At 44.4% G+C, this 25,448-nt stretch overlaps 1 protein-coding gene across 3 annotated transcripts; it reads right to left on the reverse strand.

Moving 5' to 3' along the window:
• Positions 1-1,724: 1,724 nt before the first annotated feature.
• On the reverse strand, positions 1,725-22,504 carry LOC136643944 (phospholipid scramblase 2-like). Of its 3 annotated transcripts, none has more exons than XM_066619374.1 (9): positions 22,395-22,504; positions 18,700-18,729; positions 18,287-18,379; positions 16,738-16,862; positions 15,345-15,387; positions 13,208-13,434; positions 11,416-11,577; positions 7,382-7,543; positions 1,725-3,406 (listed from the first exon to the last, which is right to left on the reverse strand). In XM_066619374.1, exons 2-9 carry the CDS (start codon positions 18,710-18,712, stop codon positions 3,236-3,238), a joined length of 996 nt encoding a protein of 331 aa, XP_066475471.1. In that variant the 5' UTR covers positions 18,713-18,729; positions 22,395-22,504; the 3' UTR covers positions 1,725-3,235. The 3 variants fall into 3 exon arrangements, with proteins under 3 accessions (XP_066475471.1, XP_066475470.1, XP_066475472.1); XM_066619373.1 differs by having other exon boundaries at positions 18,287-18,382; XM_066619375.1 differs by lacking the exons at positions 15,345-15,387; positions 18,287-18,379; positions 18,700-18,729; positions 22,395-22,504 and having other exon boundaries at positions 16,738-16,856.
• Between the last annotated feature and the right edge of the window lie 2,944 nt (positions 22,505-25,448).

The following is a 25,448-nucleotide window of genomic DNA, read 5'->3' on the forward strand; positions in this document are numbered from 1 at the left end:
TGGAAACAGTGGAACTAAGATTTCCTCACTAAACTGACAAAGTCTGCAATCCTATACACACTTTCCTGGGATCAAGCCCCACTGCCTGTATTAGGGCTTACTTCTGAGTAGACATGAGTAAGAATTTACAGTCCTGAAAATGCCTCTCCCCCACACACTTTAAAACCCAGAGAAATGTCATAGGAACTAGCTTTATAAAGCAGAATACATAATGGTGAAAGCAGACAGAGGTGAAAAGCCAGCTACTACCTAGAAACTGACACGTACATCAGCATACGTAATTAGATGGAATAAACACACAGGTAACATGAACGCACAGACACTGGACAGTGCGAATAACCAAATGCATGTACAATTAAACTGATACGTATTCACCGTAAAGAAATTATAAGTTTGATGTAATGTGTGAACAAGATTTAAATACCCAAATGATCCAGTCTTTCTTCATGCAAAGGTTTGATTTGAGTCTGTGATTTTCTATGCATGCCTCCTCAAGATTATTTTTTCCACTGAGTATTTCATGACTCAATGTATTTTCTTCTAGAATCTAAACCCTACAAAAATTGTTTGTGCCAGAGAAATAAGACAATTGTTATGGGAAGAAAAGATAGTTTCTGATGAAGAGTATGTGAAAGAGAAATAAGAAACACTAATGAACAGATATTCTAATTATTCCTGCTTTTTACATTGAGAAACATGTCTAAGGCCACAATCCTAACCAACTTTCCAGCACTGCCATAAGGGCAATGCAACTCCGAGGTAAGGAAACAAACATTGCCTTACTTTGAGGCCTCCATGGGTGCCCTGCAACTACAGGATGCAGCATATGCCCCATTGGCACAGCTATGCCAGTGCTGGAAAGTTGGTTAGAATTGCACCTTAACAATAAAATTGCTTCTTTTTAATATAAAGCAGGGGTGCCCAAACCCCAGTCCTGGGGCCACTTGTGGCCCTCGAGGCCTCTCAATGTGGCCCTCAGTCTCCAACGAGCCTCTGGCCCTCTGGAGATTTGTTGGAGCCCACACTGGCCCGACGCAACTGCTCTCAGCATGAGGGCAACTGTTTGACGTCTCGCATGAGCTGTGGATGAGGCTCCCTCCACTGCTTGTTGTTTCATGTCTGTGATGCAGTTGCGGTAGCAAAGGAAAAACCAGCCTTGCTTTGCGCAAGCCCTTTTATAGGCCTTGAGAGACCTTCATTCATTCATAAGTTCCATCTTTAATATATTTATTTATGTAAACTTATGTAAATTTATTCAAATTTTAAATGTAAATTAATTCTTTTTTTCCCCTGGCCCCAGACACACTGTCAGAGAGATGATGTGGCCCTCCTGCCAAAAACTCTGGACACCCCGATATAAAGTGTAGATGAATAGAACTATGGTACTTTATTATCATCACCCTTTTTATGTTTTAAAAATTTATGCCCCACTTCTCAACATGAGTGTTTTTAGAGTGGCTTACATATTATTCCTTGTAGGGTTCATCCCCATTTTATCCTCACAACAACCTGGTTCCTAGCCTGTGAGGCAGGTTAGGCCCAGAAAGAGAATGACTTGTCTAAAGTCACCCAGTGGGCTTCATGTGAAGGGTTTGGGCAGCACTTTGAAAACTTTTGGTATAAGCATTCATGGATGAATCTTCCATTGTAGCTTATGTTCACACACTCACTCCAGTGGAAAGTGACATTTTCTTCTTTAAACGAATTGCTCAAAGTCAAATCAGTATAATTGCCATTTGCTTTCTTTATTTAATAGAATAGTTGGATTTATTACCACAGACAAACAGCTCAAACAAGATTAGCTTTGCATTAAAGTATTACAAGTCATAAGAAAATAATATAAGAAGAGCCCTGCTGGATCAGGCCAAAGGCCCATCTAGTCCAGCTTCCTGTATCTCACAGTGGCCCACCAAATGATTCAGGGAGCACATATGACACAACCTGTGTCCTGGTGCCCTCCCCTGCATCTGGCAGTCAGAAGCAGCCTGCCTTTAAAACAAGGAGCAAGTCAGTATAAAATCAGTATAAAACAAGTCAGTATAAAATCAAAGCAAATAATCATCATATGGAAGATGGCAGAATATACAACGCTGCCTTGTGTTGTTCCATTTAACTCAGGGTTGTCTACATTGGTAGTGGCTCCCACAGTTTCAGGCCAGGCTCCAGCCCTACCTGGAGTTACCAGGAACTGAATGATGCAAATCATACTCTTTGCCACTGAGCTACAACCCTGTCCTTGATGGAAAATTTAAGAACCAAGATCTGGCCAGTCCATTGGTTAGTAATTCTGTGACCACAGTGGCAGCAATGGAAAATGGATTCTGCTCCCTCTGTAAGGATCTTCCCTACAAATGGGAAAGGGTTGATTCACGAAAAGGCTGATCTAGCCTTCTGAGAAGGATATTGTCTATTTTAAAAAACCTGCAACAGCAGTTGTGGTCACCAGACATCTCCAGTGCTTTCTTTCTTGCAATATTGACAGCAGCTGTGCAGTTTTCCTGATGTTTTTCTTGCCTCCAATACAAGCAGTGGCCAGAACACTCATATAAGCCAGGACTTCCCTCTCACTCTGGCCCCAATAGGTAATGGATGGGGGGGGGGGAGATTTACATCACATCCTTCTCCTTATTCTCAGGAGAAGACTCTACCCGACAAGCTTGTTCCTGGTGTGGCCTCCTGGGCTTTAAAAAGGCTGGTGTGGACCATGCATGCCTGATGTTTCATAAGCCATCCAATCTTTGTTCCCTTGATTGAGTGCTACAGTAGCAATCCCAACCCACCTGTCCTGTCCCACCCTCATCTGGATTGTCAGGGCAATGCCTACTCCCACCGTTCCTCTCAAGGTCAAAGTGGGAGAGGCAACAGACACCTCAACCGCCCACACACCCTCTCTTTCTGACAGCTAGTGATCTTCTTTGGAAATAGCAATAATGGACAATTAAAAATTACTGGACAGACTCTGTACTAAACTAAAATGTGTACAAGTCATATTGTCTATACATACACAATAACATATGCATACACATTTGCTGTATGAAACAGAATATTCGCATTTTTAAAAAAAGTTAATAAGAAATATTCTGGCACGAGTGGTGTGAGGATGACAGTCAGCCTTACTTCACAGAAATAAGCAATGAAAAATATAAAATTCCTCCCACAAGCTGGACTACGAACTAGTTTGGTGAAACAGCCATAGGATGGCATTTCTTTGAAGCATTCCTCTTGCAAAAGTGAATTAACGCCTGTGACCTGCATGTCTCCCATGAGCTCCATGTATTCCATGATGAACCCCATGATGAACCCCATGATGAACCCCATGTATTCCATGAACTCCACGTGCTCGGTGCATCCCAGTTCCTCCTCTTCTGTTGTTGCTGTTTCTACCACGTTCAAAAAACATGAAATCCTAAGCAGCAAAAGAAAATAAAAATACATAATTATATGAACAATGGGCTATTATTTTATTTTTCACATTTTTATACCGCCCTTCCTCCAGAGAGCTCAGGGCGGTTTACACAGCTGCTCCTCCTTGTCCTCACAACAAGCCTGTGAGGTAGGTAAGGCTGAAAGAAAGTGACTGGCCAAAGGTCACCCAGGAAGCTTTTTGGCTGAGGGGAGATTTGAACCTGGTTCATCCAGGTCTAAGTCCATCTCCCAAACCACTACACCACTATGGGCCAAACTCAATGCAACTTTCATTATATCACTGGCCCTGGTGTTGCCTATTTTCCCCATAAACAGCATGGGGGAGGGGGAATCCAGATGGGAATTATGGTTGGGTAATAGGGCTTAACATTGTGGTTCTGATCTGGATCATCCCTTCTTCCTACATGCATATGCCATTTACCCTAGAAAAAAACAAAACAAACAAAAAACCCACTGCAATTTGAGTCAATAGAAGCTTTTCTTCCAGGGCAAATGGCAATTCCAATCAGTAGCAGGTAGGGGAGGGTTAAAGGCCCCTACTTTTGGAGCAATTCCAATCAATCCAGATTGGAGCACTACACATTATTTACCATATTTATATCTTGCCTTTCTCCCCCTAAGGGGACTCAGTGTGGCTAATTATAGAAAAATAAGCAAGCACACCAGTGCAAATGACATTTCATGACTTTTGCGCAGCCCTGAGATTCAAAAACGTCTTATCTATCAGTCTAAACCAGGGGTCTCCAAACCCCAGCCCAGGGGCCAGATGCGACACACAGACAGCCTCTATCAGGTCAGCAGCCAGCCTCTGGTCCCGAGAGCCTCTGACCCACTTGACCAAACATGACCAGACCAGCCTCCCTGGCACTCAGAATGCCTTCTAAAGGTCTAAAAACACCACTTCCTGGTTTTCCTGAAAAATTAGAAATAACTTTTTGTGCCCTCTGAAGACCTTAAAAGGCTTCCTGATGGTCGGGAAGGCCTCCCTGGTTCTCAGAACACTCTCCTAGGATTTTCTGTGATGTGCTGGTTCCGAGGTATTTAAGCTGCCTTTGGTCTTTTTGGACAGAAACGTGGGATGTAAATGCAGTAAATAAATAAAAGTAAATAAATATAAGTTTGGAGACCCCAATCTAAACGAATGCCCTGACAGACTCATCAACACCCAGCCCAAACTCCTGGTCCTAGTAACATGAAATCTGGGGAGTAATGATAACCCTAGCAAACCTCACAACCAAGATATCAAAGAGAAGTCCATGGGGTGGCTGTGTGACTGTGCCATCAAGAACGACAAGGCTGCTGTCATTAATGACATTCTACTTAAGTCATTCGAAGGGGCAGAAATGGAGTACAGGTCAGTGAACTTGATGGTGCAAACTGATGATGCAGGGCCCAATCCTATCCAATTTTCCAGTGCCAGTGCAGCTGTGCCAATGGGGCATGTGCTGCATCCAGTGGTGGAGGGGGCAGTCACAGAAGCCTCCCCAAGATAAGGGAATGTTTGTTCCCTTACCTCAGGGCTGCACTGCAGCTGCACCGGTGCTGGAAATTTGGATAGGACTGGGCCTGCAGTCCACTACCCCATGGAGTTCCTCAACCCTCCTGGCTTCCCAGCCAACAAGCTTTTCCTCAAAGTGGAGGCTCCAGTAATACTGCTTCGGAACCTCAATCCACCCAATCTGCAACAGCACCAGGTTGCAAGTGAAGGCCCTCCATAGGAACGTCATCGAGGTCAGTGTTCACAGGCTGTGCTCAGGGAAAGTCAGTGTTTATACTACACATACCACTCATACCATTAGAGCACCCCTTCAAGTTCAAGAGGCTGCAGTTCCCCCTCAAGGTCTGCTCTGCTATGACCATCAAGTCCCAGGGACAGCCTCTGAAGGTGGTAGGAATTAACTTGAGGGACAACTGCTTCTCACATGGACAGTTCTACGTAGCTTGCTCCAGACTGAGCCCACCCAGCAGGCTGGTGATCCTAGCACTTTAGGAGAGAACTACCTATGTGAACTACAAAGAGGTTTCTATGTAGAGAATCAAAGGCCGTAGGTATTTTTCATAATTTTTTTTCCCCACTACAATCTTTTCTTTGTTTTTTCTACAGCAAATGTAATATTTTGAATTTCACTTCATCATTTTTCTGCATCACCAAGCTTTGTTTTACTCAAATGACATATACTTTTTCTTAATTTGTTTTCCTTTACTTTTTGAATACCTTTGCAAAGCATGTGTACTATGCTATTATAGCACAAAACCAATTCAAAATACAAAAACAACAATTTATTAAACCAAAAAATTAGATAGAACCATGACTTTCAATAATTACAGAATGTTGCAGACATGAGGTAGTTGTGCTAAATTTCAATTGTTCATTGCAATCAAAGGAAAGTTTATTGGAAGCAAAATGGATTTAAAGTAGTTAAATACCATAGCAAAGCATGGGTATCATGCTAATTTTCTATATTACAGCAGCTACCTTAAAAATTATTTCATTGGGACCATTTAATGATTAAAAGAGAACATCCTAAGTGTAATATTCTCTCTCTGACAGAAAGTAGTGCAGTGAAGCAGGTAGGAAACCAGAAAATAAATAACTATATCTCCTGCTTGTTTTTTTCTTTCTTTGATTACAGGTATTGCATTGCAGCCTTATAACATACAGCAGAATGAATGAGAGTCTGTCTATTTTCTAAATATTGTCTTGCATTTACATAACATATAGAATCCTGTCTCCTATCACATTCAGATAATCCATCCACCATGCTTTCCTGCTTTCTTCCAACAAATTCCTACACTGCTTGGTATGTGCAAACTTCATTCCAATAACAACACTGTAAGAATAGCAGTTGGACAATTTTATTCTCATGTTCAGCAATAAGTTATGATCCTGTGGCTAAGCTGCATCGTTTTCCTCTAGAGCAGGGGTGTCCAAACATTTTGGCATGAGGGCCACATTATCTCTCTATGTCGGGGGCCGGGGGAAAAAAAGAATTAATTTACATTTAAAATTTGTATAAATTTACATAAATGAATTTATTAGAGATGGAACTTATATGAATGAATGAAGCTCTTGCAGTAGCTCAAGGCCTATAAAAGACCTTGCACAAAGCAAGGCCAGCCTTTCCTTTGCTGCCACTGCTGCATCACAGATGTGAAACAGCAAGTAGTGGAGGGAGCCCTCGTCCCACAGCTCAGGTGAGAGGTCAAACAGTCATCCTCATGCTGAGAGCAGTTGCGTTGGGCCAGCATGGGCTCCAGCAAGTCTCTGGAGGGCCAGAAGCTCATTGGAGACTGGGGGCTCTCTGAGGGCTGGATTGGGAGCCCCGAGGGCTGCAAGTGGCCCCCGGGCCAGGGTTTGGGCACCCCTGCTCTAGAGTGTGACTGGGCCTTCCTCAAACCAGGAGAGTACCAGGGGGGGGGGCTTCATGGGTGCAAGTGCTCCCATGGCATGGCTGGGGGGGGGCCCAGCCATGCCATCCCAAGGGCTGCTCGTGCCTGTTGCCTCAACTTCTGGAGGTGTTCTGAAGGATGGAGATGCCCTCCATGTACCCTCCCTGACATGTACCCTCCCTGACCCTCAGAAGGCCTTCTAAGGCCTCTAGAGGGCCTTAAAATGTAACTTCCTCCAAAAACTAGAAGTGACATTTTCAGCCCTCAGAAGGCCTTAGAAGGCCGGGGGGGGGCGCGTCCAGGTTCACCCCCAGGTGGCACAGTGGCCAGGACCACCTTTGCCTCAAACTACCAGAGCTACCTCTTTTCTCTTTCATTTTCACACCAGTACCATCTTCTTTGTCAGTGAAACATCAGAATCTGGAGAGAGATGCAGGCTTCAGTGTCTCAGAGTATGCCGAGATGAAGGCGCTTGCACCAGCTTTGAGCCACTGCTTCAGTATGATGGACTATAAGTTCATGTTTTTATTTTAATAGGCTGCAAAATCCAGAGGCTGAGACTTACCAGGAGGAAGACAGCCCCAAGCACAATCGCTTTAACTTTAATATCAAGATCCAGAGGAAAACGGATATCAAAATTGGTTGCATCTGTAGCAGCCTCTCTAGCTAGGCCAGTCCACTGCTTAGTAATTTGTCCAACGTTTGACTTCCCGTCCAGCCCCTTCACCTGATTTTAAGATAAATAAAAGAAAATTATGCTTGTTAGAGATTTATCCAAAAAGGATTTAACACACTCATATTTATGTCAACAAACATAATAGCCTAGAAAGGAGGCTGTATCACAAGGGATATTTGCTCCTGATAGTTCTCCAAATCTGTACAACCCAGTCCTCTACCAGTTGAAAAACTTGTGTTTTGCATGATAACAACCATCACCACCAACAGCATTGTTGGTGTAGTTATTGAAGAATTTGCCATTCTTGTTCGGGGTATTAGACATGTAAATTTTGGCATAGGGTTAATGCCCAAGAGCATTAAATTGTTCATAGTAAAAAAGCCATTTTTTCTCATTCTCTGTTCCCTATCCATGAGAAGGCACAGGATGGAATTTCCCACAGTGAAAGCAGCTATGCTGATACCCCATCTGGACCATACAGGCATGACAGGAACATTGGATCAGATCTTAGCCTTGGGGTGCCTCTGCCTATTTGAGGACTGGTGTTACATTCTTGCCTTTGTTCCAGCGTCTGTAGGAATTAACACTCCAGAGAAACATCATCTGCCCAATCTATTTCTATTAGTCCCCTACTCATCCAAGAATTTGTTAAGCCTAACCAATGCACCAAGATGCTCCAGCACAAACATTCATATAATAAGTTGAAAAAAAATCTCATTAAGTGACTTATTAATTCCTGGATGGGTTCTTTCTAGTAACCTGTGTGTCATTGGGGGAAAGTTATTATTGCACATTTGGCAAATCCATCACCAGCCACAGGCATAGCAACTGATTGGCCACGTTTAACAGGAAATTAGTAATTGAAACACAGCAAGTGCTGTGCTCCTATGTAATAGGTCAGTGGTTCTCAAGCTGGTGAGTCGTCGTGACCAGCTTTTTACTTTTTTTTTTTTTTTTTTTGCTTTTTACTCATATAGGACTGCTGCAGCCTTCTGGAGGCACGGGGAGCCCTGCAGAGGGCTGTGCAGGGCTCCCCACGCCTCCTGGAGGCTGCAACAGCCCTACATGAGTAAAAGTAAAAAGCAACCCCCTTGCCCCTCTTAGTGACGCAATCCTGGGGTTCGCCTCGTTGCCCTGGCCTCTCCCCTGTAAAAATGTACTCAGGGAGTAAATCTCCCTAAAAGTGTGAGAACCACTGCATAGGTTGTTATAACCACAGCTATTGATAAAAGCATAAGACATAAGATCTGGTCAATGGGTCCACAGAATGACGTGACTGCCAAGTGTCTCTCCCCTCATTCAGTTTGTGGAGCTCCATGCTGGGATATATAACCTAGCAGTCTGCTCTGCATGAATATACTTATCATGTACTGAGGACCCTCCATAGTCTCAATGCCAATGCCTTGAGCCTTGTGATCATAATTTTCAAGACTCACTCCAGGCAGGCCACAGCCCTGTCCAAGCATGTGTATCTTGCTTGAAGATCTCCGTCCTGGAGGTGGTTAAGGATTCTGTGAGCTTGTCACTCATTTCCCAATACACCTGCAACAACACCCTACAGAACTCTGCCTCTTCTGTTTCTCAGATGCTGCATCCTGTCTGCCCCAGTCATCTGAGGTATACATTGTTCAATTTTTGCAAAGGAGAGCCTGGTTTTACCTAGTGCAATACTTGCATTACTTGCTGTGGTCAGTGTGGAAGGTGGGGCAGACACTCCTCCTCCTAGCATGCCATGAAAGTGTCGATGAAAGTGTCGACCCAATGTGCGGCGGCAGTGAAGAAGGCCAATTCTATGCTTGGGATCATTAGGAAGGGTATTGAGAACAAAACGGCTAATATTATAATGCCGTTGTACAAATCTATGGTAACCACACCTGGAGTATTGTGTCCAGTTCTGGACGCCGCATCTCAAAAAAGACATAGAGGAAATGGAAAAGGTGCAAAAGAGAGCGACTAAGAAGATTACGGGGCTGGGGCACCTTCCTTATGAGGAAAGGCTACGGCGTTTGGGCCTCTTCAGCCTAGAAAAGAGAGGCCTGAGGGGGCACATGATTGAGACATACAAAATTATGCAGGGGATGGACAGAGTGGATAGGGAGATGCTCTTTACACTCTCACATAACACCAGAACCAGGGGACATCCACTAAAATTGAGTGTTGGGAGAGTTAGGACAGACAAAAGAAAATATTTCTTTACTCAGCGTGTGGTCAGTCTGTGGAACTCCTTGCCACAGGATGTGTTGCTGGCGTCTAGCCTAGACGCCTTTAAAAGGGGATTGGACAAGTTTCTGGAGGAAAAATCCATTACGGGTTACAAGCCATGATGTGTATGCGCAACCTCCTGATTTTAGGAATGGGTTATGTCAGAATGCCAGATGCAAGGGAGGGCACCAGGATGAGGTCTCTTGTTATCTGGTGTGCTCTCTGGGGCATTTGGTGGGCCGCTGTGAGATACAGGAAGCTGGACTAGATGGGCCTATGGCCTGATCCAGAGGGGCTGTTCTTATGTTCTTATGCCATGCTCCTGCTGACTGGCACCCCCAACATTCCAAAGCATTGATTTTAAGTAGTTCAGAAGTACTTAAGTAGTTCAGACTATTGCAAGAGTCAGGAAAGACAATCAATACCCACTTCCAGCTGACCCTGCTCCCAGTAACTAGCTGCCTTCCTGTTTTCCAAAGCATTGATTTTAACTAGTAAAGTACTTTTCAGATTCTTCCTGTGGCTAATACCAAAAGAGGAAAAATACATCACCCTTTCCAGCTCTGTTTCCACCAATTGGTCATACCCCTACATCACTTTTCAAGCTACAGGGGATAGGAAGTAGCTTCCTGGTTCAGAAGTTATCTGTTATGACAGCTCAAATAACAGTGGGCTATCTGCATCCCCTAAGGCTTCGGATGAGTCCTTCAATACAGAACATCTTCACTGTGGGGAGGGAGACTCCTATGGGTCCATGGACCCAGGCTCAATACCACCTTTTCTTTTCCATCTATATGTTCCGCAGCATCCTTCAGCAAGCTATGCACCTCCTTTGCTGCACATACCAAGTCACTCCTATGGGATACTACCACCCCACAATCCACACAGAAGAACTGGTCCACAATGTCAAATTTATGTCAAAGAAGAACATGCTCATCCTGGAGTGCCCAGAATGGCTATTGCCCCCCCTTCATCAATTTGTAGTTTCTCCCTAGTTCCTTGGCTTTTATCCAGCATGTGCCAAGGCCCCTCTGATAACCCATGTTTTTAAGCTTCTCCAAAATACAATGCAGCACAACTGACCCACAATTTTTTGGTGAGCTCTCCCAATTTTTTGTGAGAGCTGCCTGGACATCCTTTCTGCCAAATATTGATAAAAGATCTCAATTCCTCCTTGCTCCAGAAAGGATTTCTCAGATGGCAAGGAAGCCCCTCACTGCCAACAGAAGTAGCTGGAAAAGTTAGAACACCAGTTTCCTCCATCACGGTTCAATCCAAAAATCCTGAGATTTAGTCCAGATTCAAGCAAATTTTGCTTTTGCACCTTACTCTCCTACAAGTCCAAATCAGGGAGAGGAGAGGAGAGGAGCTGCCCTTCAAAGACAAAATCAAGGAGAGGATAAGCTGTGGCAAAAGGTGTTCCACCTGAAGTCAGTCTAGGGCCCCATCTCCTCCAAGGACTTGAAACTCAAGAAAGAACTGCATGAGTTTTCCTACCAAATCAATATGGTTGACTCAGAACTCATAAAATAAAAAGTAAAAAGGATACTTGGATATTCTCTGAGAAAATACAGACATGCAGATATTCCATGGTAAATGGCCATTTCCAAATGGGTTTTTGCAGATCAGGGTCTAAAGCAGAGTCTACATTGAGATGCATGTATCCGCATAATGAAGGACTGGCTGAGAAACAGGAAATTAGTTATTTAGTATTAACTTACCTCAAAATGAACATCTTCGTAACAACGACATGACACACAAGGTCCATTCACTTTCAATATTGTCTCTCTGACCTCATTTTGGATAGCAAATTTAGGCAGGCACGGGTGCCACTTCTGTTTAACATAGCCAATGATTGTGCCTGGAGGGGCCTGAACTTCAAGCTTCAAGACAAATACAGCAAAAATCAAAACAAAGGGCAATCTTACTATTTTTCTTGTTCAACACAAGCACACTGCAAAAAACTACACAGGTTACAACCCAGTACATTCTTACCTGGGAGTAGGTTCCACTGAACTCAGTGGGACTTACACCTGAGTAGACATGCATAGGATTAGGCTGACAGTGTCTTAATTGGAAAATGGAAGGGATAGAGCTAAAGGATGAGACACAAAGAGTTATCAGATGGATATTCAGAAAAGATGATTTTATGGTGGCTCATAGAAGAGAAGATGATCCAGCTGAGAAGTGGATTTTGAGCGAGGACTTAAAGGAGGAGAGTGAGCAAGCCTTCTGAACCACAATGGACACTAGTATCATTCCTCTTTTCATCTTCCTTCTAACAGCTTCTGAACAGTTCCTACTAATTTTGTTCCATCTTTCTCTGGCTTCACTATTCTTTCTGAGGGTATGATAATGGGCAGGAGACAAACTCAAAAAATGCTCCCTGAAGATTGTCATTTGAATGCACTTCACTACACAAAAATAAGAATGCTGAAAAGACTGATAAAATGTTGTGTGGGAGAAGATGTATTAACACTCTTTTAATGCTTGTTTGATGGGTGAAAAAGGAACCAGAGAGGAGTTTTTGTTCTGGACTAACTCATCTCAAATGAAAATAAGACATGATATGAAAACATATCATATTGAACAAAGCTGTGTCTTAGATCAAAATTTTTCCTTGAAAGATCATAAGGAAGACTAAAGACCTATACAACAATGCACCTAACAAAGACAGATGTCTGAAAAATGTCCCTAATGACTTGCCATTGTTTCACTTAAAACTGGCAAGGGGCCAGTTCCCTGACCCTATTTAATAATTCAAAAAACTCAGGAAATTCCCCATAGTAAAAGCACTGAAGTGATGGAATAAAAATATAGGCACCTTGAGGAACAACCAAATCTCTATGTCAGTGGTTCTCTAACTTTTTAGCACCAGGACCCAATTTTTAGAGTGACAATCTGTTGGAATCCACTGGAAATGAAGTTACGGCTACAAGTGACAGTTTTTTGTGCAGGAAAATTTTTAACACCCCCATACGACAAAATCAAATCAAATTAATTAAGTAAATTAAAAGTTACAATAAGTTTAAAAATGTATTTAAAATAAAGAAGAACCCTCCTAATCCTCCCAGCAGATGCTGATCTGTTTAAAAAAAATTCTCCAAACATTCCAAAGGCTGCAGTCCTATGCACACTTACCTAGGAGTAAGCTCCATTGACTATCATTGTTAAAAGCATATACATAATAGCCTGTTAAAAGAACAGATCTGTAACATTTGCCTGAATGCAGTTACATACCAAGGTAGCCTCAAGTCTATTAAAATAAAATACGCATTGAAATGAATGGACCCCACCCTGAAATTGGCTGGTGACTCACTGATTGTGTCCTGACCCACAGTTTGAGAAACAATTGGCTGCTGACACCCTTATTGGGTCCTGACACACAGTTTGAGAAACACTGCTCTATGTAACTGCATGAGAGGAAATCCCAAAAGTCCATCATCTTCCTGATGATGACAGACAGCAACACAACAAAAAGAGAGTGGAATCTAGGAGTGGCAAATGGCTTACCTCTTGCAAGCAACAAATGCAAGGACAGCAGCAAATGGAGCACTGGAAGTTCCTTGACAACTGCATGACTACTTGACTCCTACTGTCAAAGAGCTTGATGGTGAATGGGCGCAATGGACCATAACAGTTCAGAGTGAAGTCATCATTTTCCTCAGCTGCAAAGTACACCATTTGGCCCAGGGAGTTTTTGACCTCGTATCTGTTGCAAGTTTCATAGCCACTTATCACTGAAGAGGAAGCAACATCAATTCAGCAATGGGGTTGGTCCAAATACTTGTTATGAATGTCTTCAAAAAAGGCAAAAGCAGCAAACCTCTGCCTCAAAGCTAAAAGCCCATTTAGGCTGCAATCCTATGCACACTCACCTGGGAGTAAGCCCCATTGACTCTAATGAGACTTATTTCTAAGTGCATAGGATTTGGGCTGTCAGTCTCTTATCTGTCCAGTTTGCAAAATAATAGGACAAATGATGTATGAAGACATACACCTACACAGAGTATTACAGCATCCTCTGCTCTTCCAGCATTCAACCAGCTGACTTGCTAGGACAGTGGGCACCAAACCCTGGTCCGCGGGCTGGATCCTGCACCCATCGCAATCCTTCTCCCTAAGTGAACAGAGCGACCATTCTGCCCAGGGGCCTCTGTTTTGCACTGCAGATCGCCCCCAACCTTCTCACCAGCCAGCTGCACATGCCCAAAAATCAGGGTGCAAAGTCTACTGAGAGGCAACGGATCCCAGAAATGGTTGGCCAACTTGAAGGTCGGGGGCAATCCATGGCACAAAAGAAAGACCTCGAAGTGGAACAATAAGCTCCATTCACACCAGGGATGCCTTTACCAGCAGACAGTGGAGATAGCTGCATTAGGAACATAAGAAAGATTACATTTTGTTGTCGCAATAAGGCAAAGAAAGGAAAGAGTTCAAAAAGTGGCAAATGAAGATACCCTCCATCAAGAGTAGAAACCTGCAAGAAGTAGAAGCAAAGTTGTTCATAGTTAAGAAGCAAAAAGCTAGAAAATGTCCTTGAGGTTCTAAAATTTTAAAAGCTCATCTTAAAAAGATCAAGCAAGATGTGACATTATTAGAATGAAGAGTAGGAATTTTATTTTATGCTACCATAGATTCAAGGGAAAAAGGGATTCAGCTTTTCTCTACCCTGTAACCAAAAGAGATTTTATGCTGGTGACAATGGAAGAGGTACCAGCATCCTCTCATCAGTGGATAAGCTTTGTCCACTGTTTAAGGTTGCTGTAAATGCAGTTTGTATGTGAATGCCCTTGGTCCACTGTTATAGTTGGTTATGCATCAATAAATACTGTGTGTGTTAAAGATGTGACCAACTTGTGATATTTCACCTTGATTTGATACTTGTCTATTGTTACTGTTGTTTTGCTATCTTAATTACTGATTTTTTTTTACATTTTTGTTATACTTCATTATTTTATGGAAGCTGCCTTTTGATAGGCAAGGTTGCACAGAAATCTTTTGCATATACACATAAATTATAATTATTTGGGGAGATGTGGCTTCATGTCCCAGCTTTTATAGAGCATGCAGTCATGACAAAATGCCAACACTTTTGGAAGTTGCTTCCACTGCAAACAAAATTTAGTTATCAATCTCTTGGCATATCAAGACAATAGTGGTGAAAACCTGGAAGGTGTTCAGTATAGGTAGAAGACAACCAAACTTTCTTTTCTGTTGATGTTGTAAAAATGTTTCTAGGCCTGGGTGTTAAGTTACCTGTGAATACTGAGTTATTTTTTTAAAAAACTGATTTTTAAAATTTGCTTTGCTGCAAATTTATCATCATGTATACCACTTTAAGGGCTTCTTAGGCAGCAAAGAATGCAATAAAAAAAACAGAAAATTATCTCAAGAAAGATGGGGACAGTACATTCATTTTAGATATAAGCAAAACAATTCTGATTAAATGAGGCACATCTGATATAAGACAGCATATTATATTTTTGGTTGTATTTGAGAAGTTGAAAATGACCAATGCTTTGGGAATGATATGCTTAATACACATAAAGATTGACAGAGCAGAGTGACACAAAGTGACACAAAGCAGAGTGACAAATTTGAAATCTCTGAATGCCAACTTTTTTAAGCAATGTAGCAAGATACATACTTTCCATAAGCTCAATCTGCTGTTGAACTGATATCTGATCAATCTGTTAAAATGGTTAAAAAAACACCACAAAGACAGGTGTTAAAACTGAAATACATTTCAAACCAATGATATGAGTACAAGAAAATGCAACTATTTAATGTTCTATTTATTATTCATGTGGAATGACTAGCTCTGTAAATATTTTAGTGCTAAATACAAGAAAAACTGCATTATCTACACTAGTTTAAGCGGCAAACATGGTTAACTGGAAACTTCTCCCACCTTCAGAAGACAGAATCTTCTGTCTGTCAGGCAGACAGAGATGCCAGTTAAAAAAGTGTTCTGCTTAGTGAAGCAATAGTTAAATAACTCCCAGTGGCGTAGCTGGAGGGGGGGCGGAGCATTCAGGCTGGCAGGGAGCCTCAGTGAGGCAGGCAAGCGGCCCCTCCCTTCGGAGCCATTCCTGGCAGGGGGAGCAAAATGGAGCCGTATGGCCCCATTTTGCTCCCCCCGCCAGGAATGGCTCCGAAGGGAGGGACCGCTTGCCCGCCTCGCTGCCAGCCTGAGTGCTCAGCTCCCCCTCCAGCTACGACACTGATAACTCCCACCCAGCCCTTCTCTCAATTACCTGACAAGTTTCCCTCTGCAGTGCAGGTCCACACTCCTTGCCTCCTCATGAGAGCCTCCTAACAGGGCAACTTTTGCATCAGGAAATGGAATGTTCTATTCTGAGAGGGCCCTCCTGAAAAAGGAAGGAAGGCAGAGCAGCACAGCAGAGGAAGTCCTGTTAAAGAGCGTGGGCTCATAAAAGATGTGTTAACCAGCATATTTGTGCATGTGGCAACCTCTGTTCTCCATGTGTGCTGGATAACACAATTTTTACTGTATTTTAATTGGGTTTAACAAGAAGAAACTATAACAAGAAAAAAAATCCAAATAGAATTATCTATTCACTATCTATTCACTATCAAGAAAACAATTGGCAAGTTTTCATGTTACCTTTCTGATCCAAAAGTGAATAAAAGAAGACCAGTACATCAACATCTCAGTGTACTGATATCTTTTTTATTTATCTGCCGTCAGTAAACGTTCCCATTCAACTTTCTCTATGTTTTATCTACGCATTGTTCAGACAGAAGGATTGTAAGATAAAACTAAGCTGGATACATGGGAGAGAACCAGGCACATGTCCATTGCAGCCAGTAGCACTGCTGGTCCAAATGTAGTTGCCTCTTCAGAAAATGGTGGAAACCTAGAAATCCTTAGCTCTTTAGCATTTTATTTTTTCTTTTCAGCATGCCCTCAGGTTTCATTTGTAAGTTTACTGAGATACTAACTCCTATATGAGTTGCATCTGTGCTTGGTCATTTACGGGCTAAGAGGAAAAAGCTGAAAATAAAGGGAAGAATACCTGGCTTAAAAATTCTAATCCAAGAGGACATTTGGGAACTGCAGGCGGTGCTGGCATCCAAACTACAGGAACAGGTGCAACAGGTTGACCTTGAATAGGGGGAGCTCCATAAGGTACAGGCTGACCTAAGAAAGTAGAAGAAAGTTATCCCAGAAGGTTTCAAAACTCAAAACTGAACTTGAGAAAACAAATTCAGTTTCCAGGATTTTAAAGAAATGCAGTAGCAATAACAGTTAGCCAAGCCTTTCAGAAAATCCTTTCAGAACCTTGCCTCAGTTCAGCAAGGTTCACAGCTGCATCTAGTACTGCTCATGGCATAGCAGAATCCATCTTTATGGTTTATATATCCAATTTTGGATTGGATTTTCCATTGCGAAGTCATCTCAGAAAGGGATGTATATTGGCACAAAGTGAACATAAATATTGGAAATAAATTCAACTTTAATTTTGCAATACATGCCGTTCAGAACAAATTTGCAAGGATATCAAGAGCAAAAAATTACATTATAGAAAAATGCCTCACCATGAAAACATCCACATATGGTACTTTACTTTTCAAAGGGACAGAACATCCACTAGAGTGCGCCACAGTATTTATTGTGGATACACTAACTTAAAAAGGAAAAGAAACATGCTGAACTCGGTTGTGCAACAGATTTTCACGGCCTTTTTCTGGCAAATATGTTAGAGGCCTGCACCAAATGACCCTTGCAGAGCCCTCATCAGTCTTAATTCAAAACTATTTCAGAACATAATTTAACATCTATCATAAGGTAATTTTCTTCGGAAAAGATATAAAACTGTAGGACTTTCTGCAAGAATGCTAACAAAAGATTTTTCTAGAGACACAAGGTCCAATCCTAACCAGGGCGCACCTGCTCACCACTGGTGTGCACTGCTGCAAACATGCCATAAGGCACGTTTGTGGGCCCTAGCGCTGGTGGAGTGCCAGCGCTAGCCCGGCTAGTGGCTCTGCCACTCGGTGGTTGTGCAGACCGCCGGACAGTGGAGAGGCAGATAGGGGCGTGGGGGGAGGTGGCATTCCAAGGTAGAGGGAGGCGGAAGGAGGGTGGGGAGAGGGCAGGAGGAGGCATGCTGGGAGCGAGGCGGGAGGGAGGCCAGACTGGTGGCGCTTTGCTCCACCGGATCCTGAGCCTCTGTGTAGAACTGTCCACCTGACATGGAGGCTCTGAATTCTAAGTCGACCCTCAGGTTGTTGTAGAATTGAGTGGCACCATTGCAGGACTACTCACTTTACCTGGGGGAAGGGGACAAAAGTTCCCTTCTCCCGAGGTGGCAGTGGCAGCCGCCTGGGGCACGTTGGATGCAGTGGTGGCCATTTTTGGCGCTGCTGCAGCTCCGCGCACCAGTCAGCTGAGGATTGGGCTGTCAATCAATTATGCTGTGGTTTAACATTGTAATTGGTCTATATATCCTCAACAGTTAAAAAAATTAAATAAAATTATGCTTGCATGACTACAGTCTGAACATCCCCACGGTATAAATCTGCATTTCTCTAGTCAAATGCCTGCATACCCTGATTTCCTACCTGCAAATGGGATAGCAGATCCAGGTGCATACTGCTCTGGTGGAGCTTGTGGGCCTGGATATGCTGGAGGTGGTGGTTCAGGTGCGGATTTATCTGCTGGAAGAATGGAAATACACTCAGGTTTACTATTGAAAAGTTCAGGGTACAGAAATCGTGTAGCACCAGTAGAACATGACATCAACATCTCTTTAACATCAACATCTCTTTACCTTAAAAAGAGATGTTGATGTCATGTTCTACTGTGCTACACAATTTCTGATTTTATAACAGCATTGGCCAAATTCAGCACCCTTCTACTTTTGGCAACAAGAGGAATTCAGGCAAGCAACATTTCACTGACAATGAATACGGAAAATGGACATTACAAGTTCAAAAAAAAAAAAAGAGAGATCTAACCTTCTCAAAATACTCACATTGCAATTCCATACTTGTATATGCAGTTTCTGAAAAATAGAAAAACATTTTAGTATATGAACTACTGTTGAATTTTTCAATTTCAACAGAGGGGCTATCATTGTCTAAAACAAGCACATTACATTTAGTCAGTCCCTTTGTACAGATAACAAATTTAAATTGAATCCGGACAAGCCAGAGGTGCTATTAGTTGAGTGTTCTACTGATCTGGGACATGGTATTCAACCTGTCCTTAATGGGGCTGTACTCCATTCACAGGAACAGAACAGATTCACTGGTTAGGATGCTCCTTGATTCGGGTTTTTTTTTTCTGGGAGGTCCATGTAGTGTCAATTAAAAAGAAGCACCTTTCATCAACTTCAACTGATTTGCCAGCTATGGCCTTTTTTGGACAGGTCTGATCTAGTTATCCTTGCGCCTCTTGTTCTAACATGCCATTCCACTAAGTTGTGCCACTGGTCACTAGATCTCTGAACATACAGCAGATTTCCCGCATGCACATACTTTACACATATTCTGAAAAGCATACTTTAAAAAACAGGGATCAGGCCAGGACCAGATTAAGGTCCAAAACCTATCCAATTTTCCAGTGCTGGTGCAGCCATGCCAATGGGGCAAGTGCTGCATCCTGTAGTAGAGGTCAATCAAGGAGGCCTCCTCCAGGTAAGGGAATATTTGTCCTCTTTCCTTGGGGTGCAGTGCAGATTCACCAGCACTGGAAATTTGGATAGGATTAGGCCCAAGTAATGCCAAGCCTAAGAGGTTCCATCCTATAAAATTACCCTCCAAAAATTTATTATTCTAACAAAAGGGACAAAGAAAAGAGAAATGTGGGCTGCCCAATCCACTACAATTCCCCATGTGGCAATGCAGCGATGCTACTGCAGCGTCCACTGAATTCCATGAGGGAGTTTTGGCCTCAGAAGGCCTCCTTAGAGTGATAGTTGGCAACCTTCAGTCTCGAAAGACTATGGTATTGCGCTCTGAATGGTGGTTCTGGAACAGCGTCTAGTGTGGCTGAAAAGGCCGATTCGAGAGTGACAATCCCTTCCACACCGGGAGCAAGTGCAGTCTGTCCCTGGCCTGTCTCCCTGGCTATGGGCCTTCCTTCTTTGCCTCTTAGCCTCAGACTGTTGGCCAAGTGTCTCTTCAAACTGGGAAAGGCCATGTTGCACAGCCTGCCTCCAAGCGGGCCGCTCAGAGGCCAGGGTTTCCCACTTGTTGAGGTCCTAAGGCCTTCAGATCCCTCTTGCAGATGTCCTTGTATCGCAGCTGTGGTCTACCTGTAGGGCGCTTTCCTTGCACGAGTTCTCCATAGAGGAGATCCTTTGGGATCCGGCCATCATCCATTCTCACAACATGACCGAGCCAACGCAGGCGTCTCTGTTTCAGCAGTGCATACATGCTAGGGATTCCAGCACGTTCCAGGACTGTGTTGTTTGGAACTTTGTCCAGCCAGGTGATGCCGAGAATACGTCGGAGGCAGCGCATGTGGAAAGCATTCAGTTTCCTCTCCTGTTGTGAGTGAAGAGTCCATGACTCGCTGCAGTACAGAAGTGTACTCAGGACGCAAGCTCTGTAGACCTGGATCTTGGTATGTTCCGTCAGCTTCTTGTTGGACCAGACTCTCTTTGTGAGTCTGGAAAACGTGGTAGCTGCTTTACCGATGCGTTTGTTTAGCTCGGTATCGAGAGAAAGAGTGTCGGAGATCATTGAGCCAAGGTACACAAAGTCATGGACAACCTCCAGTTCATGTGCAGAGATTGTAATGCAGGGAGGTGAGTCCACATCCTGAACCATGACCTGTGTTTTCTTCAGGCTGATTGTCAGTCCAAAATCTTGGCAGGCCTTGCTAAAACGATCCATGAGCTGCTGGAGATCGTTGGCAGAGTGGGTAGTGATAGCTGCATCATCAGCAAAGAGGAAGTCACGCAGACATTTCAGCTGGACTTTGGACTTTGCTCTCAATCTGGAGAGGTTGAAGAGCTTTCCGTCTGATCTGGTCCGGAGATCAGACGTAAGAGATTAGAGTAAGGGAACATTTTTCCCCTTGCTCCAAGATAAGCCACTGAGGATCTGGTGACTTAGCTTGAACTTGCAACAGTGATATTGCTGGTGCAAGACTGTGTTGGCCTGTGAAGGTGGATCAGGCCTGGAAAGAGGCCCAGGATTTGGCAGGCGCTGTTGCTGAACCCTCCCCCTTCCCGGACCGGATCCACACTCTTCCCACCCATTGCCCCCCATTCCATCCACCCTGTTCCGCCCTCCTCCACCTCCCTATGACCCTGTACGCAGCCATAACTGAGACAGCAGGCATCTGCTATCTGTTGCTGTATGAAGTGGCTGGCACTTTTGGTGGCAGCCAGACCATGCTGTCCAGCAAAGTTGTGTTTGCAACAGCCTAAAAGCATGCTATGTCGGCAGAACACATGTTCTGCCAGCATAGTATACCCTTAGGATTGGGCTGTAAGGCTGTATATCGTATATTCATAAGTGAAAGTGCAACCAAGTGTCATTTAACATCTTGCTGGTCCATTGCAATATGGAGTACTTTCAAGTTAAAATACATTATCATTCTGATTTCCTAATGAGCATATAGAAAAACCTTTAAGACACAGAAGCTGCCACTCAAAACCTGAGGCCCTAAGCTGCAGTTTACTTAGCTTGTGCACAAATCCAGCCTTGCATCACACTGTGCATCCCCTTGAAAGCAACAAGGCTGTTCAGTTGAGACAATGGGACTGAAGCCACAACTAACTTTACCTGCATAATACTTGCAAAGTGACCTGGTTTCCCCTGTATGGCATGGGATAATGTGATGCTAATAATGGACTGGAACCCAAAGCATAGCTAGCAGGCCACACTGCCTGTCACAAACTCTTAGAGCTGTAGCAAAGCCTTTTGTTAACAAGCTGTGAAGTAACTGTGGCCAACACTTGGGGCTTCTCCAAAATACACCCCTGCCACACACACACTTCTGGAGTCCCTGGTGCACAGAGGCTTCCTTTGAAGATCCAACTCAGGCTGAAATCCTACACACACTTTCCTGGGAGCGAGCCCCACTGAACACAATGGGGTGTACTTCTGAAGAGGCAGGCGTAGGATTGTGCTGGCACGGCGTGACCCCCCCCCCCGCGCCTGTTCGCCCGCCCAAGGCCTGAGAGAGAAAGGACGGGCGCCCCCACCCCTTCCCTCTCTCGCTCTGCACGCAGCCAGAGGCCGCGCGTCCATCTCTTGGCGCTACTGAAACACCCCCCCCCCCCCCCGCGCGCGTCTGGAGAGGAGGGACGGGGCTGGTTTGGAAGCGCCAGCGCCGAGGCGTCGCTCACAAGCGCCTGCCCGGGGGAGGTGGTGTGAGGAGCAGGAATCCAGGGCTGAAGCGTTCGGGGACTCTGAGGCCGGCTTCTGCTGTCGCTTCGGGGGCTGCCCGGGTCACGCGAGGCCGGCACCACAGAGCCACCGCCGGCGCAGCCAGCGAGCCCCCTTCTTGTTGCGCACGACTTCCTCAGCCCTGGAAAGGGGCAGTAACTGGAGAGCGGGAGGGAAGCCAAGCCGCGCTCGCGCGCAGGGACTGGTTTGCTGGAGAGGTTCAGCCCAAGCCTAGCCAGGTCTACTCAGAAGTAAGCCCCACTGAGTTCAGTAGGGCTAACTTCTAGGAAAGCGTGCATAGGAGGACTGTCAGGCTCCGCCTCACCTCCTCTGCTCCCGCGTTGCACCCCGTGCCGGGGGGGGGTGTCACTTGGCGCGCTCTCTTCTCCTCTCCCCTGCCCCGCTGCAGGCTACGCGCTCTGGCCACCCGCGGAACCTCTTACGCGGCCCACCCTCGCCGTCACGGGAAAAGGGAGGTGGCCGGGCAGGGAGATAGCAGGCTGGGAACGGAGCCAGGCTCGGGGGAGGAGGAGGCAGAGGGAGAGCCGCACAAACAACGTATAAGAAGTGTTTCTCAAACTGTGGGTCGGGACCCACTGGGTGGGTCGCGAGCGAATTTCAGGTGGGTCCCCATCATTTCAATATTTTATTTTTAATATATTAGACTTGATGCTCCCATGGGGTGTGATTGCATGTGGGGAAATGTTACAGACCTACTTTTAACAACCTACTATGTATATTAACAATGATACTCAATGGGACTTACTTTTAGGTAAGTGTAGGTAGGATTGCAGCCTAGGATTGTGAAAAATGTTCCTGCTTGATGATGTCACTTCTGGTCATGACATCACTTCTAGTGGGTCCTGACAGATTCTCATTCTAAAAAGTGGGTCCTGGTGCTAAATGTGTGAGAACCACTAATGTATAGGACTGCAGAACTACTGGGGAGCCGTGGCCAGTGGCCCAATAGATCAAAGGAACTGCCAGTTGAAAACGTTTGGGAACAGCTGTGGTATAAGTAAAGGTGCAAGTTTAGATAACTTTTATTGTGGAGATAACAGTCCAGTAGCAGGGAGGGGTAACATCATAAAATGTGTAATATAAAATGAGTAACATCATAAAATGTGATGCAATATACATAAAAACATAAGAACAGCCCCACTAGATCAGGCCATAGGCCCATCTAGTCCAGCTTCCTGCATCTCACAGCAGCCCACCAAATGCCCCAGGAAGCACAACAGATAACAAAAGACCATTCTGGTGCCCTCCCTTGCATCTAACATAGCGCATTTCTAAAATCAGGAGGGTGCACATACACATCATGGCTTGAAACCCGTAATGGATTTTTCCTCCAGAAACTTGTCCAATCCCCTTTTAAAGGCATCCAGGCCAGATGCCGTCACCACATCCTGTGGCAAGGAGTTCCACAGACCAACCACACGTTGAGTAAAGAAATATTTTCTTTTGTCTGTCGTAACCCTCCCAACACTCAATTTTAGTGGATGTCCCCTGGTTCTGGTGATATGTGACAATGTAAAGAGCATCTCTCTATCCACTTTATCCTTCCCATGCATAATTATGTATGTCTCATAAGAACATAAGAACAGCCCCACTGGATCAGGCCATCGGCCCATCTAGTCCAGCTTCCTGTATCTCACAGCGGCCCACCAAATGCCCCAGGGAGCACACAGGATAACAAGAGACCTCATTCTGGTGCCCTCCCTTGCATCTGGCATTCTGACATAGCCCATTTCTAAAATCAGGAGGATGTACATGCACATCATGGCTTGTAACCTGTAATGGATTTTTCCTCCAGAAACTTGTCCAATCCCCTTTTAAAGGCATCCAGGCCAGATGCCATCACCACATCCTGTGGCAAGGAGTTCCACAGACCAACCACACACTGAGTAAAGAAATATTTTCTTTTGTCTGTTCTAACTCTCCCAACACTCAATTTTAGCGGATGTCCCCTGGTTCTGGTGTTATGAGAGTGTAAAGAGCATCTCTCTATCCACTCTGTCCATCCCCTGCATAATTTTGTATGTCTCAATCATGTCCCCCCTCAGGTGCCTCTTTTCTAGGCTGAAGAGGCCCAAACGCCGTAACCTTTCCTCATAAGGAAGGTGCCCCAGCCCAGTAATCATCTTAGTCACTCTCTTTTGCACCGTTTCCATTTCCACTATGTCTTTTTTGAGATGCAGCAACCAGAACTGAACACAATACTCCAGGTGTGGCCTTACCATAGATTTGTACAACGGCATTATAATACTAGCCGTTTTGCTCTCAATACCTTTTCTAATGATCCCAAGCATAGAATTGGCCTTCTTCATTGCCACCGCACATTGGGTCGACACTTTTATCGACCTGTCCACCCCCAAGATCTCTCTCCTGATCTGTCACAGACAGCTCAGAACCCATCAGCCTATATGTGAAGTTTTGATTTTTTGCCCCAATGTGCATGACTTTACACTTACTTACATTGAAGCGCATCTGCCATTTTGCTGCCCATTCTGCCAGTCTGGAGAGATCCTTCTGGAGCTCCTCACAATCACTTCTGGTCTTCACCACTCGGAAAAGTTTGGTGTCGTCTGCAAACTTTGCCACCTCACTGCTCAACTCTGTCTCCAGGTCATTTATGAAGAGGTTGAAAAGCACCATTCCCAGGATAGATCCTTGGGGCACACCGCTTTTCACTTCTCTCCATTGTGAAAATTGCCTATTGACACCCACTCTCTGTTTCCTGGCCTTCAAACAGTTCTGAATCCAGGAGAAGACTTGTCCTCTAATTCCCTGACTGTGGAGTTTTTTCAGTAGCCTTTGGTGAGGGACCGTGTCGAACGCCTTCTGAAAGTCCAGATATATAATGTCTACAGGTTCTCCCGCATCTACATGCCTGTTGACATTTTCAAAGAATTCTATAAGGTTCGTGAGGCAAGACTTACCCTTACAGAAGCCATGCTGATTCTCCCTCAGCAAGGCCTGTTCGTCTATGTGTTTTGAGATTCTATCTTTGATGAGGCATCCCACCATCTTACCCAGTATAGATGTTAGGCTGACCGGCCTATAGTTTCCCGGGTCCCCCCTCTTTCCCTTTTTGAAGATAGGTGTGACATTTGCTATCCTCCAATCCTCTGGCACTGTGGCCATTTTTAGGGACAAGTTGCATATCTTAGTCAAGAGATCAGCAACTTCATTCTTCAATTCCTTAATAACTCTTGGGTGGATGCCATCAGGGCCTGGTCACTTATTGATCTTTAATTTATCAATTAGGTCTGAAACAACTTCTCTTTTTACCTCTATCTGACTTAATTCCTCAGTCAGGAGGGGCTGTTCGGGCAGCGGTATCTGCCCAAGGTCTTCTGCCATGAAGACAGATGCA

This window comes from Tiliqua scincoides, chromosome 3, assembly GCF_035046505.1.
Source record: "Tiliqua scincoides isolate rTilSci1 chromosome 3, rTilSci1.hap2, whole genome shotgun sequence".
Classification (NCBI taxonomy): domain Eukaryota; kingdom Metazoa; phylum Chordata; class Lepidosauria; order Squamata; family Scincidae; genus Tiliqua; species Tiliqua scincoides.

Bases quoted from the DNA above. Each gene is read 5' to 3' on its own strand.
- LOC136643944 (XM_066619373.1), bottom strand. The intron at 11,578-13,207 runs GTAAGCCATTTG...TTTGTCTTGAAG, and splicing joins GCATTTGTTGCTTGCAAGAG to CTTGAAGTTCAGGCCCCTCC. The intron at 7,544-11,415 runs GTAAGTTAATAC...TCTTAAAATCAG, and splicing joins ACGAAGATGTTCATTTTGAG to GTGAAGGGGCTGGACGGGAA.